General features: G+C 44.3%; 2 protein-coding genes across 2 annotated transcripts in view; both read left to right on the top strand.

Moving 5' to 3' along the window:
• cdk8 (cyclin dependent kinase 8) overlaps window positions 1-2947 on the top strand; it is an 8918-nt gene extending 5971 nt beyond the window's left edge. The window contains exons 9-14 of the mRNA XM_031850579.1: window positions 187-256; window positions 458-530; window positions 717-814; window positions 998-1076; window positions 1199-1357; window positions 1541-2947. Of these exons, the coding sequence (XP_031706439.1) occupies window positions 187-256; window positions 458-530; window positions 717-814; window positions 998-1076; window positions 1199-1357; window positions 1541-1666 (605 nt within the window). The 3' untranslated portion in view covers window positions 1667-2947. The remainder of the gene's footprint in view (window positions 1-186; window positions 257-457; window positions 531-716; window positions 815-997; window positions 1077-1198; window positions 1358-1540) is intronic.
• A 1131-nt stretch (window positions 2948-4078) lies between these two features.
• wasf3b (WASP family member 3b) lies at window positions 4079-14642 on the top strand. The gene is made up of 9 exons (XM_031850129.1): window positions 4079-4170; window positions 8518-8674; window positions 10381-10515; window positions 10643-10796; window positions 11447-11564; window positions 11838-12019; window positions 12121-12399; window positions 12620-12930; window positions 13763-14642. The coding sequence occupies exons 2-9, from the start codon at window positions 8542-8544 to the stop codon at window positions 13918-13920; spliced, it is 1470 nt and encodes a 489-aa protein (XP_031705989.1). The 5' UTR covers window positions 4079-4170; window positions 8518-8541; the 3' UTR covers window positions 13921-14642.
• Window positions 14643-14824: the final 182 nt, after the last annotated feature.

Here is a 14824-nt window from a genome sequence, read left to right as displayed (position 1 = left end):
ATTATGTAAGGCACAACCAAAGTTAGATATGCCTTTAATCTAACAAGGTGTTGTTGAAGGGAAATCATGAGCATTTGTACTCAAGAGATTGCAATCCAGACCCTACAACCTAAATAATCTGTTCTTGAAGGGAGGGAGGGAGGGAGGGTGTGCCGGGTGTAATCCTGTCTTTCCCTCATTTGTCAGATAAAGACTGGGAGGACATCAAAAAGATGCCAGAACACTCAACGCTGATGAAAGACTTTAGAAGGAACACGTGAGTGCTGCTGTCCTAGTTTTCCGAAAGATCAGAAACAAAGTTAGAGCAAAGCAAAGTGCTATGTCTGCTGGCAAAAAGACGTGTTTAAGTGTTGTACACAAATCTTACTTAACCGTGCTATAACTCTGCATGCTGTTAAACTGGGTGATTGCACTGAAAGAATGATGTTAATATATTTTGCTCCTTCTCTTATCACAGATACACAAACTGCAGCCTTATAAAATATATGGAAAAACACAAAGTCAAACCAGACAGCAAAGCATTCCACTTGGTGAGTTAAACTGCCTCAATAATAGCAAAATTGCATGTCATTTGCATAACTTATCGACTTCCTAGCACAACTATAATAGAAGCTATAGTTTGGTTCTCCGTGTCAAATGAAGCATGCGTTGCCATTATGTCACTTCTATTAATGGCTTCTTGTTTGAGGCTAACATTGTGTGAAATTCATTAAAAGCTGCAGAAGCTGTTGACCATGGACCCCATCCGTAGAATCACATCTGAGCAGGCCATGCAGGACCCCTACTTTTTGGAGGAGCCCTTGCCCACCTCTGAGTAAGTCACTACACACACACACACACACACAGATCTACATTCTGTCTACAGACCCTCCTTGGCTTGAGTCACGTTATCCTAGGGTTCCTATGATGTTGGAGCAGGTCACTTGGCTAATAAGCTTCGAGTCCTGGGTCTAAATGTTTGAAGTCGACAAGCCTCTTTGCTTTTTTTTCCCTCCAGTGTGTTTGCAGGCTGCCAGATTCCCTACCCCAAGAGGGAGTTCCTGACTGAGGAGGAGCCAGAGGACAAGGCCGACAAAGTAAAAAATGTGCCACTTCAGTCCTTCATCATGCTTATTTTATGAATGTATCCAGAAAGGTAGTAAGTGTACACATGCAATACAATGTACACTTTTTTTTTTTTTTTTTCTTTTACTATTAGAAAAACCAGCAGCAGCAACAGGGAAACAACCACACAAATGGGGCGGGGCACACTGGCAACCCTGACAACAGCCATGCCCAAGGCCCGCCGCTCAAGAAAGTGCGAGTTGTCCCGCCGACCACTACCTCAGGTGGCCTCATTATGACCTCAGACTACCAGGTAGGCCCCTCCTCCATCGACATTTTACTTTTGGATGAAGATATAGCTCTTTAATGTTCGTGTGGCATGTGTGTGCCGAATGTCACAACCTGCAAATTAACCTTGAAGTCTTTTAACCGACAAGAGTAATTTTGTAGTGAATAGGAGTTAATGAGTGTCTTCTTGTTTTCCTCCTCCCTGCAGCGCTCCAATCCACATGCTGCCTACCAGAACCCTGGACCAAGCACATCACTGCCCCAAAGCAGCATGGGATACTCCTCTACCTCCCAGCAGCCGCCCCAGTACTCCCACCAAACCCACCGCTACTGAGACACCTCTCTTACACACACACATACGTACATACGCTTATAAACACACACATAAACACACACGTATACACACACACAGCCCTCACCATACCTGAACGAATGTACTGAGGAATGGGGGGATGTCCAATGCAACAGAGCGCCCCGCCCCACCCCACAGAGGGCACTTTGTCTCCAGCAGTCTGTTAGGTCCGAATGACTTCTGCTTCAAGACAACACACCCATAACCCCAGTATTACAAACACTGCTATAGAGCAACACCTGATGGGTGAAACACAAGGCGGGAGGATTGGATACGATGATAGAGCCCAACCTGTTCCTGTGACTCAGACGACATCAAACCAGCCAAGAGAAGATGGCGTGGTATCGGGGGGGGGGGGTGGACACGTGTTAATCGGCGGTGTCATCTCCTCCCCTCTTCTTCTCCACCTGTCTCCACACCCCCACCTACGCCTGACCCCAGCCAGTTACCCTCTACCCATTGTAGCTTGGATGAGACTGAAAGCTGCTATGTGACTGCCAGCGGTGACAGATTCCTGTCCGACTGTCCTCCTGTCTGTCTGTCCATTTATTTTATGTGTGTGTGACCCTGTGAGGGCCTCAGCTGGGGACTGATCTGAGCTGCCGTGAAGCATGCTGGAGGATATGGAGCCCCCACAGCTGTGGCGTTGAGGGTTTTTTTTGTTTTGTTTGAGAAAGGACAAAAAAAGATGACAAAAATGATTTTAGTGGTTTATAATTTAATCTGTTTTCATGGTAAGTGTGGCAAAGCGGCTCAGCTGCTCTATGCTGTCGGCAAGCCTTACAACATGACAAAACCAACCAATCGCATGGAGGATGGCAGATGGAACATGTATTGTATTGAAATATTTTACATGAAGCAAGTATCCTGACAATAAAAGTGAAAACGATGATATTGTTAATTGTGTGTATGTGCAAGCAGCTGCTGAGTGATGCAAACTTAAGCAAGTATTTACCTTTTGCACTTTTTTAATTACTTATTTTTTTCTACTTCACAACAAGCTGTTAACTGTTTTTTAAGAATTCAGCTAAATCCCGTTAGCTGGCAGGAATTGTGTTTAAACTTGCTGGATTCGTTTTTAATGATGACATCAATCTTTGCACGTTTAACACCCAGTGTCACAGAAAGCTCACTATATGTTTTTTTAAATATTTTAGACACCTCGTATGCTATTTTATTAAGGCAGCTATTTTTATTTTTTATTTATCTAAAAAGAAAAGCATTGTTCACCTGGAATCAGACTTGGCTGAGGTTCTTTGGCTTTTTTCATTAAGTTCATTGTTATTGATTAAACTGACAATTATTTTCCTGATGAATCAGTTACCATTTTGTCTATAAAACATTAAAAAAGGCCATAATGATTTCCCATAGAACAAGTTTAATCAACAGCCCAACACCTACTCATTTTTTAATTACAATTATAGTAAGCAGAAAACCTGAGAATCTGTAACCAGATCGTATTCATATTATCTCATATTATGATACATTATCAAAATTGTTCATTGATTTTGTTGATCGATTAATAGTTTCAGCACTTATATTTATGAATTCTACAGTATTTCTGTCACATGCACAGAATCTCCTCCTTGGAACCAAAGTCATACGTTGGTCTTATAAAGTCCAAGTATGTCAATCTAAACCTTCCTACTTTATTTCATAGTCACACATACATGTGTGCTTTGGTATTCATGGGAAAATCAATAATATATGTTAAAATGACAGCTGTATAACGAATGCAGGCTGTGGCTTTTCCCCTTGTCCAGGAATAGAAGTGCATTTTCAATAATGAAACTCCCTTTCCAGTGGACTAAACCCGGTCTACGGTCTACAGTTTATTCTCTGCTCCCTTTTTCTGCTTTGATGACTCTCATCTCCCTCAGACTGTTTTTGTCTACCGACACACCTGGGAGGGTAAAGGACATATCGAAGCATAGCAAGTCCTCTTATTGAACCTCTTCTTGCAGGATTCTGGCCCAGCTATTACACAATAATACCCGAGCTCATTCTCAGCATCACTGCCTGCTGCATGATTCTAACCCCCTCTAGTCCACAACTGTCTGCTCAAACTCGTTATATAAATAGGTCTGCATGTCTACAAAATCCCCACAGGCCTCAAGATGAATTTAAAGTCCTAATAATTTTGACAAGGAATAGGACCCAGTTGAAAAAAAAACAAATCCCGTTTTGCTCTTCAGCTACGCCCAACTGTAGCCCCGCCTCCTCAATTCGCAACACCGCTTAAGAGTTTGGGAGTCTCCCTGTCATCCTTCTCCTTCGAGAGCTACCATTGGTCCATCTGAACGCCCATCACGTGTTAAATACCCTACTCTTACATCTGATTGGTGTATGTGATCTGTGGGCGTGTCCCCGTCCTCAAAGGATTGGAGTGGCCAGACTCTGCTGAGGGGACACAGGATGTGAGCGCTAAGAGGAGTATCTAACGGGACATGCGGACGGGCCGATTTATTCTACTATTTCAAGTGCTGGTGAGGGTTTTATGGTTCTTTTTACAACCACTAATGACAGCTTTTACATAAAGGGTGAGATGTGTGTGGCTATTTCTGTGGACGGTGGGCTCATTTGTCCAAACTAAGAAGTCGACCACTGGACACTAGCGAGCTAACCAAGTGGTCAGTGGTCGTGGAGCCGCAGTCAATGATAACAAACGGACTCTCCGTGCACGAAACATAAGCCTTAAGCACGGAGCACATGTAACATTAAAACCGGGAGAAATTCCCGGGAACCGAGGTGGGAGAACAGATGTGGGTCAGTCCATCAGTAACGGGAAGCGACGGTGCGGAACAGTGATTGATTGCGCGCGCGCGCGCGCGCGTGTGTGTGTGTGTGTCTGTGTGTGTGTGTATCAGCCTGTGGGAAGGAGAGAAAGGGTGTGTGTGGATGAATTGGGAATTTAAAGACAGACATCAAAATAGTCGATTGTACTAACTCAATCATGCCATTCACGTGGTAAAATGTAGAATCAATCAACCTGACATCACAACAGAGTGTTGATTAATTAAATATAAGTGATGAGCAACTTCGTTAGGGATAGTAGTGTTATAATACATCTTACCTTATATTCATAGCAAATATATCACCAATATCTAGCTGGAACTATTCACTATCAATAAATAAACCGACCATTAATTATTAAGTAATCTAATATATATAAAGGTAAAATAAACACAAAACAAATACTGGCTACTCAATGAGAAATGCTAGTATTTCTTAGTTAATTGGAACTAAAAGCAGGTAAAACAACTTAAAATATTCTTTTTTTTTTGTGAATAGGAGAATCTGTCAAGCTGAAAAACACATTGTGTTTTTAATACTTGATTTATAATCAATTAATTTTCTAATTTACTAAATTAATCAGCTATTTATCCCCTTGTAGCACCATTAGGATTAACTTGGGGTCATGTCTATTGAACTTAATCCTCCCTAACACATTGTGTTAGTTTCTCTTTACAGGTTGCTCCAATGCTCTGATATATTCGTACAATGACAGGATGATTATGTTATCATGTTACAATTTTACTAAAAGTCAATAAAAGACATTATTGCCCAGCACTGGCAGATATATTCTGTCTTTTTGGCTGCACAACAGAAGGTTAAAGTTATGGCCCAGCTCCCGCGACCTACTTTGTACACAGTGAGGACTCACTATTCAGTACTACCTTTACCCGGAGTGCCTGAATGCTTCACCATGGATGGCCCTGAGTAGTATTGGGACGTGGAAAACGTAGGCGCAGTGTCACACCGCAGAGTTTTTATTTACGTCATATTTAGGGCAGTGTGACCTGACGTAATCCAAGCTGCATTATTTATAACCTCAGAGCAAGCGAAAGAGCCTGCAACACAAGAAGCTGTACCCGGCTCATAAATTGGTAATGACTTCCCTTTGGGATCTTAATGGACTTCTCACATCTGTAGTAAATGCCTCTTCTATCTCTGCGTGTTGAGCATCTTGCAGGAGTCACATGGGTGAAGTGTGTTTTACCCTGAATGTAGCCTGAATGTCACCTTACTGAGGATCAAAGACTGCCGATGGGACTGTTAACATGCTGCTAATGGGACATTTTAAAGGCTACCTGGTGTGTTTGTGTCTGAATGCCTTAATGCCTAAGTGGTGCATGTTGGGTCGTGATGAATTAAGCATCAAAAAACACGACAAAAAGAAAGGCTGAGAAAACACTCAGCATGAGAGTGAGCTGTTATATTCCTCTGACTTATGTTTAGGTTTCACTCTCTTTTTTTTTCTTGCTCATGTATTTCTCCCAAAATGAGTGGAGGAGCGCTTGCTTGCTAAGCTTTCATTGCAGGAGTATAGGGGGCCTTAAAGAAGGTTGAAGAGGAGGAGGAGGAGGAGGAAGAGGATGCATGGGAGAGCTAGTGCTGTTGCCGTGTGAACGGAGCTCTATTGTCCCGGGAACCTTTCAGTGGCTTCCCCGAGGTCCCTGTTCATACCCCTCCCCCCACCCAATACACCCTTTCTCCCTCACACACACACACACACACACACACACACCCACACACACACACACACACACACACTCATTAACACAAACACAGTCTTCCACCTCTTAATGCTACACACAACCTTTTTCTCTCTGTCTCACACACAGATTCATTCACTGTCTCGTTCCCGTCACACGTCTCTATACTTTCCCCTCATCTTCTCACAAGCAGACGAGGCCCGACGAGGCCCGTCCTTTCCTCCACCCCCCCCAGTCGCTCATTATTTCGCTTCATTGATGTGATTGTCAGGCCAGCCAGACAGTAAAAGCAAAAACATGCAATCTTCTCATTTGCATCACCTCCCTCCTATCCTTACAAGAAGCACAGTGTTACCATAATGTTTACACAGACGGCTGAATCCGGGGGGCTCTTTTTGCTCCAACCCCAGACCTTATTAACTGTATTCAGTGTCCTTTGTGGCAGCACATGATGGTGTGATTTTACCCTTTCTTTTCTGTTATTGGCATGAGGCTGTTGGGGCGTGCAGGGGGTCGCTGGCTGAGAAAATCGGGGGCCAGATGAGGACCCGGCTGGTGGGAACAGAGGCGTCCTCTTCTCTGTCTCGGACAGCTGAAGTGACACGATCTGTAATTACAGTAGTTTTCCTGCTGACACACCGACGGCACAGCACTGCTGCTTGCTTTGTCGGTGATTTGTTGTGTTGATGATGTAACCGCACCTTTTGTATTTGGTGTGTTACGAGATAAGGATTCGCACAGATTAAAAGATTAACATTTTAAGCCACTTAGAAGGCAAAATATTTTCTGGTTGTGATGGGTTGAGAAGGATTAAAAAAAACGTTCTTCCCACCAAATCTAATTTCTTGTGATCACAAATGGATATCTGCGAGGTCCAACAAACACGAGTTGTATTTCTCGTACCTGTCAGCTATTATTAGCCTTCTGTCACACTGCCAGGGCTCCTGTGTTTCTCCAACCTGCATCTTTTTTTTTTTTTTTTTTGGCGTAGCAGCACAGGAAAAAGTCTGGAACTGTATTTATGAGTGAATCATTTGATCAGTGAGTCTAAAAATTGTGCGAGCAGCCGGTTTCCATCCTCCTCTGTGTCCGTCCTCTCTCGGTTGCTTCTCGAGCCATCGCTGTATTGTTCTGGACAGGAAGGAGAGAAGTGACACAGGGAGGACCAGGAAGCAGGAGCCGCAGGTCAAAAACAGGATGCAGGAAGAAGCTCAGATAAGATGGCTGCTCTGATGCACCCTGGGACATCTCCGGCGTTGTAAATTTATTTGTAGTCCTTTGAACTACAGAGAGTTTGACTGAAGAACCAATGAGGGTTTCATTAAGAGACTGAAGTTGCTATGAAAGAGCAAATGTGTGTGTGAGTTTTCTGGGGGAAAAATGGCAAATGCTTCCAGTTTTTGGTTTTCTTGTTATGCAACGATGCATTCATTTATGTAAATTCCCATTCGACTTTCCTGCCTTTTTGGTGTTTGCCTCACCACATCCGTGAATCTCTGTTTGTGTCAGGATTCCAGCTGGGCCACTGACAAGCCTGCCTGGGATTAGCTGGCATGCTGTATCTTCCTATCGCTAATGCTTTAATCTCTCTGCTGGACGCCAAAGTCTTCTGGCTTTGGGACACTGTTGGTCATACACTTCACAACGCCGTCCCAGGCTACAACAACACAAAAACACAAGCTACAGCCACAAAAGATACATTAAGCTGGGTGATATTGAAAAATCCAACGCAAACATTTGTACTCAGTATGTTGGAAGGATAATTTAACTGTGTTGTTCAGTATGATTATTGGTGCTTATATACAATATTTCATCAAAACTGTGAGTGTGGGAACTTGATGTGTTGATCAAGCCGCCAACAGACTATTTTAATAAATCTATAATTGTTTACGTATTTTTCAATAGCAAAAAATGACAATAAAAACCTCTAAAATAGAATAGAAAATAGAATATATTTGAGTTTTAGTCAGATTAAACTGTCAATTTCAATACATCCAATTGGAAGTTTTGATTTACAGCCATTTTAATAAGTTAATTGAGAAAATAATCAGGAAATTGATTGAGTTGCAGCCTTAATTTAAACTCTCTCAATGTGTTTTGATAATCACCACCCCTGTTATATATAGCATAAATGTTATACCTCTTTGTTTCAATGGCAGATGTGGTGTGTGTGTGGGGGGGGGGATAGCTCGCTCATGAGCATCAGACCAGATGCAGTTGGACAGCATCTGCATGCCGGTTCCTCCGTTTCATCCTCTCTAAATCAGGGTGCTGGCGTCTAAAAGAGTGTGTGCGTGTGCTTGTTTTAAAAGAGTGTGTGTGCTTGTCTCCTCGCAGTTCGTGTTGGTGTGAAGCCTCGCCATGCCGCTGGTCAAGAGGAACATCGAGCCCCGGCACCTCTGCCGGGGGGAGCTCCCCGAGGGCATCGGCAGCGAGCTGGAGTGTGTGATGAACAACACGCTCTCCGCCATCATCCGTCAGCTCAGCAGCCTGAGTACGACACACACTCTCACACTCACACACTCACATGGACAAACACACGCAAAGTAGCCTTTGCAGGAAGAGAATATCTGCTAAAAGTGACATTAAAAAAGAGATTACAACTTCAGGCCGTGACCTCACTAAGGTTGATGACTGCCTACGCGGTCACATGCTTTCGGCGGTAATCCCGAAGCTGTGATTGATTTGGGAGTTGTCATGGTTACAGTGCCCCGGGGGGGGGGGTCACTGGGCTAGCAGCAGACTTAGTGCGGCCTCGCGCTGGAGCGCGGAGGGTTGAAATGTAATCCTTGTAGATAGCTCTGCAAAAGGGAACTTATCGGGACAGCTGTGTGTGTGTGTGTGTCAGTGTGTCATCCTGTTATGACTGGAGGGGTGTATGTCAACAGTAGTCGTGTACAGGCCTGTGTCATATTGATTGTTGTGCTCACTGTAAATGCATTAGAAAGATTTGTTTATCTATCTCCCCGTCCGTTTTCCATCTCCCTGTCTTTGTTTAATAATCCATCAACAAGTATTTTAACATTCACCCATTCATCCTCAGTTACACCCATTTTACAAATGTGTTCATTGTGCATTTAAACAGCATACTTTTTAAATCCAGTCCCTTTTTTGCTGTTGACCCTCTACATTTCGGCCCAGTCATGTCCATTCTCTCTCCGTCTCTTATTGTGTCGAGTTCCTGCAGTGGGAGTGGGCCTTTCAGCAGCAGCTGTGGGAGATATATATACATGTTTGAAGACCACATACACTGTGCATGTCTGTGCACACGGAGAGGTCAGAGTTGACCCGGCTCAGCGTGCCGGATCTGTGATTCTTCCTTCCTCTAAATGTTTTTCCTGTGGCCCATCCTGTCAGCAGGAGGGACAGAAAAAGCCTTTAGTGTGTGAAACACACGCAGTCCACTATAATAAAACTGTGCTGTTAGACCGCTCTGGCTGGGTTTTAAACTGTTGACATCCAGAGGACGCATGTTTTCATTCAAAGCCTAATCATGTCAGTACTGCCCAGCGTAGCAATTTCTTTAGAAGAAAGGCTTTTACGCTCATTAGCTCTGGGCTAAGACCCCCAGTGCTAAAAGTTTATAGTTCTATAAACCCCGGACTAACCGTCATTTCACACTGACAGCCCATAATGTGGTTTACTTCCGCCCTTGGCCCTTTTTAAAAAACCCATTCCAGAGCAGGGTCATCCGCACTGTTCGGGGTTATTCCCCAGAACACAGAGTTAAGAACACAAGCGTGAATCGGGATTAGAACCAAAGCAACAAAAAGTTTCCTATCAAGTCAAATGTCAATCACAGTGCTGTGATTCCACTCTGAAGATGTTAGCCTCGCAACATAACGCCGGGACCAGAACCAGGAGCAGGACCGGACTTGAGCACATGTACAGGACCCAGCAGACATTTGCACAGATTGTTTAGGGCTTTGAACTGACAACCCTGAGGTGATGAATCTCTAGCAATAACAGAGCAGCGATGAATAACTTCAACAAACAACTAATGATTAATGTTGCTATATGGAGCTGTATGAGAAGCCATTTCCTGCAAAGGCCTTTTTCTAGCCTCACGTTGTGTCACATTACCGTCGTATCGATTAAACTTCAGCCTCTGTGGGGATTTGCTCGGCTCCGGATAACGATTACGAGCCTCCTTCGTTCAAATTTCCCATTTCTTTGTCCTTCTGCTGTTTCTTTTTCCAGGTAAACATGCGGAGGATATATTCGGCGAGCTGTTTAGCGAGGCCAACACCTTCTATCTGCGCGCCAACTCTCTCCAGGACCGCATTGACCGGCTGGCCGTTAAAGTCACACAGCTGGACTCCACTGTGGAAGAAGGTGGGTCAGAGGTTTAGAGGTCTGAGGGGGCGGGGGAAGGACAGGAAGTCATCACTCATCGTCCAAAGTGTTGTCAGTCTCTTTTCTTTCCTGCCTTTTCTACCTATTCTGACCTCTATGTTCTCAGTTTCCCTACAAGACATAAACATGAGGAAAGCCTTCAAGAGCTCCACCACTCAGGACCAGCAGGTGGTGTCCACGAGCAGTGTGCCCAATCCTGTCAAGGAGATCTACAAACTGAGTGATAAGCCTCCGCCACTCAACATCCTCTCGTCTTACAGGTTGGTGCTGATGATGCTCACTCACCCACCAAACACTCTCTGATGCTCTCTCAGCACGATCACAGCCGTATCTCTTAAATCTGTCTCATTTCTTTCTGCTGCCCCCCCCCCCCCCTAAAAACATAATGACTGTAGTCAAAATTCTAGTATTTCTTGACTCACATATCATTTTTACAGTATTTCCACCAATATGTGAGCCTTAAAGATGCTAAACATATTTATTTTTCTTAATTTTAACAGTATGAAACCAGCAGCATATGTTTGTACACAATGCACTTTCACAGTGTGAAAGACACAATAAACTTGGCTCCTTGTTTCTGACCTACATTCACAGTGAAACAGCAGATTTGGTACTATTTCCTCCTGCTACTTCTATCCAGTGTGCTTTCCAGTACTTTGGGTGCATTATATATTTAGCATGGCCGGCTCCAGTGGGAATCAAACTCCTAACCGTGACTACATAGCACACTTCTCTCCCTCTTCATCTGTTCTCAGCCTCTTCCACTTTTGCAATATTCGTAGCAAACACCGAGACAAAAAAAACCTTGTCTATCTTGCCATTCTGCATAAACTAAGACGATGTATCCATACATGTTTTGGTACAAAGACATTTGTGCGCCTGCATAATTCTCGGGTGTCTGTTTCTGAAGGGATGACCACAAGGAAGCGCTGAAGTTCTACACCGACCCCTCCTACTTCTTCAACCTGTGGAAGGAAACCATGCTGCAGGACACAGAGGATAAAAGGAAAGAGAAGAGGAAGCAGAAGGTACAATTGGGAGCTCACCGATCATGCTATGGTTTTTATACACCATTACAAGCAGTTTACTCTACCTGCCACCTCAAACTGGTGCTGTTCTGTCCAATGTAGTTCAAGTTAGTTTCTTACATTTTAATACCATAATCACTACACAAAATATGACTTCTTAGTGGAACTAATTATATTATTGTCCACAGAAGAACACATAATGAAGGACCACAAATTGATATCTTTAACAAAACTAAATAGCCTAAATGCTCTCCTTCTCTCTCTGTCTTTCAGGAGCAGAAGCGGTGTGTGGATGGAACGTTACAGAGGGAGGTGAAGAAGGTCCGAAAGGCGAGGAACCGTCGGCAGGAGTGGAACATGATGGCTCTGGATAAAGAGCTGAGGCCGGACCACCGACACACCATACACCGCGACAGAGGGGCTTCCTCCGAGGGCTCGATGTCCCCAGAGAACAGGTAGGGCATTATATATCTGCGTAATTAATTAACAGTGTTATTTCCACCTTCCTATTTTCACCGTCCATTTTCTCATCCTCCTCCCCTGCTGCCTCTATCAGGGGTCACGGTCCTGATCAGCACCACTACCCCAACATGATGAACCACGCTGGCCACGCCCACACCTACTCCGGCCCACCGCCCAGCGTCCTGGCCGCCCAGATGGCTGCAGCAGGCCACGCCCCCCGCGGAGGAGGCGAACACGACATGAGAGGCAGGACCATGATGGCCTATCAGGGCGGGACACTGGGGCGCTCTCACCACCACCACGTCCCGCTGCCTCCTCCACCCACTGAGGCCATGAACGGTGGCTCTATGTCCCTTCCCCCAATGGACTACAGGTAAACAAGACACTTTTCTAACAGGCTCTTAAAGTTGTATTTCAGGCATTTGACAGGTTGAGGTGTGTCTTTGTGTACACAAGTATGAATTTTGAGCAAATGCTGCCACCTAGTGGGTCAGTGTCCTTCTGCTTCACTCTCAAACCCTGATGACAAAGTACAGACTGTTATCCTTTGTATTAACCTCTCCTAATTCTCTTTCATTTTCTCTCTCTTGCAGCATGGATGGCTATGCCAACACTGGTCCCCCTCCTCCCCCCCCAGCCCCTCTCATCCCTTCTGCCCAAACTGCATTTGCCTCCCCTCCCGGAGGACCAATGCCTCTCGGGCAAATGGTCGGCGCTGGTGGCTTCGCTCTGCCTCCGCTGCCTTTATGTGGAGCCCAGGCGGCTCCGCCTCCGCCTGGTCCTCCACCTCTTCCCCTCCCAGCCGGTGCTTCCCACATAAACCGCAAGATGTCTTCCTCTGCACCTGCTGAGGCCTCAGCGGTCAACGATGCCCGCAGTGATCTGCTGGCTGCTATACGTATGGGTACGAGCTGTAGTGTGTCTATGTGTTCCCATAAAGATGTGTCATGTGTGTCTTCTTTAGAACAGTTTTTGTTTAAAACCACCTTTAATAATAATAGCACTAACATATGCAGTGCCCCTTTAAAATGTCCCGTTTTATTGTTTTACAACATTTAATTGAAGGGGAATAATGTGGCTGTTTTAACCCTGATCAACAGAAAAAGAGCCTTTAAATGCAGAATGATTGGCACCTGGTCGCTCCGTTTTTATAGAGGTGGAGGCAAAAAAAATTAAGTTTATAAAGGGATCTAACTTAAGGGGGTGAATACTTGTTAAAAGATAAAAAATAACATTTGTAGTCAAAGGTCTGAATATAGGTCTATTGCTTGAGATTTAATTTTTGTCAAATCTCAACCAATATAATTGTAAATTCATTGTAAATACACTAGCATTGGAAAAAGAGAGTAAGAAATAGCTTAAGCAAATGTTTGTGACCTACATTTTATTAGGCCTTGCCTTGATATGACAGGAAATGGCCTTGATCTAGAGCACTATAATTAAGTGGCTCAAGGGAACATTTAAAGAGTTCCACCAAAGATCAGAATCTTTATATGAGAAGGAGGAGGTGATGGAGCAGCTTTTCAAGTCACAGATCTCATCATCACTACATGTCATACCAGCTAGATCCTCACTGGAAATGTCCTGGAAAATAATCTCTAGAAAAGAGTGGGAAGCCTGATAGTGTTCTTTTTAGACTCCAAAATGAAGCTGCCTCAGACCCTCATTGTTTATCCATACACTGCATTTCAAGAGCCACCGTGTCAGTGACAAACACACCCCGTATTTCCCTGTAGGCATCCAGTTGAAGAAGGTGCAGGAGCAGCAGGAGCAGCAGGCTAAGAGGGAGCCGGTTGGAAACGACGTGGCCACCATCCTCTCACGACGCATCGCGGTGGAGTACTCCGACTCTGAGGACGACTCGGAGTTGGAAGAGAACGATTGGTCGGATTAACATACACACACACACACAAAAAGAAAAATAGGATAACTACTGAAGATACACACACATACACAGTCGATCTCACACTCACTTGAAAGAATGCCCACTCTACCACACTCACGGGCTGTCACACACACACACACACACATGCCTACACACAATCACATGCTGTAGGTTGATATAAGCTGAATGGTCCAAAACTGGAAATGTGGGGGTGTATTCAAGATGCATAAACACTGTAAAGACACTCGTAACATACTGTAATACTTACCACTCTTTGAAACATTAACATGTAGCTTGACATATATATATATAATTCAAAGCATTGTGGATACACCCCAGTGGATGTTTCTCTACCTGTTATAACACTATAGACACCATGTGAAGGTGCTTATTACATGTATAGTCGAAGCTTGAGAGTGTTAGAAGAATTAGAAACTTTTCCCTCTTGAGCTAACCAACGTACTCGTCTTTTTTTAAATGTTTTTACTGAAACACTTGCGTATGCTGTAGATCGTGAGGCATGTTTGTTTTTTTTTTTAACATGTCAATAACTGGAAGTGAAGGAGTCGTTGATGATGGGTTCATGCCTCTGAGGATATGTAATAAGTCTTATTGATGATAAACGGGAGAATTGATTGAGCCATTGATCACTGCTGTACGGGGGGGGGGGGGCAAGCTAGTGTGAGCTCTGTAACCTTTGACCCCAGAGAAAAATAAAACGATGAATCGAAGATCGCGGCTGGTGTGTCATGTCTCTCTTTACTGGTCCACTGTCGTCATAGAGACAACACGTACCTGCCTCTAAGACTTCAGTTTCCATGGTAACAGTATAGCTAAGAAGGGAGTTGCCAGGGAAACAGAAGAGTGTGAAAACAGGGGGGGGGGGGGGGCGAGCCAGGGCGAGGATGAACAA

The sequence above is a fragment of the Anarrhichthys ocellatus genome, unplaced genomic scaffold (genome assembly GCF_004355925.1).
Source record: "Anarrhichthys ocellatus isolate YVR2014 unplaced genomic scaffold, GSC_Weel_1.0 scaffold10, whole genome shotgun sequence".
In the NCBI taxonomy this organism is placed as follows: domain Eukaryota; kingdom Metazoa; phylum Chordata; class Actinopteri; order Perciformes; family Anarhichadidae; genus Anarrhichthys; species Anarrhichthys ocellatus.
Note: the sequence above shows the minus strand (reverse complement) of the source record. Positions and strands in the feature narration are given on the sequence as shown.

Bases quoted from the DNA above. Each gene is read 5' to 3' on its own strand.
- wasf3b (XM_031850129.1), top strand. From the start codon at position 8,542: ATGCCGCTGGTCAAGAGGAACATCGAGCCCCGGCACCTCTGCCGGGGG. The intron at 8,675-10,380 runs GTACGACACACA...TTCTTTTTCCAG, and splicing joins CCGTCAGCTCAGCAGCCTGA to GTAAACATGCGGAGGATATA. The intron at 12,020-12,120 runs GTAGGGCATTAT...TGCCTCTATCAG, and splicing joins TCGATGTCCCCAGAGAACAG to GGGTCACGGTCCTGATCAGC.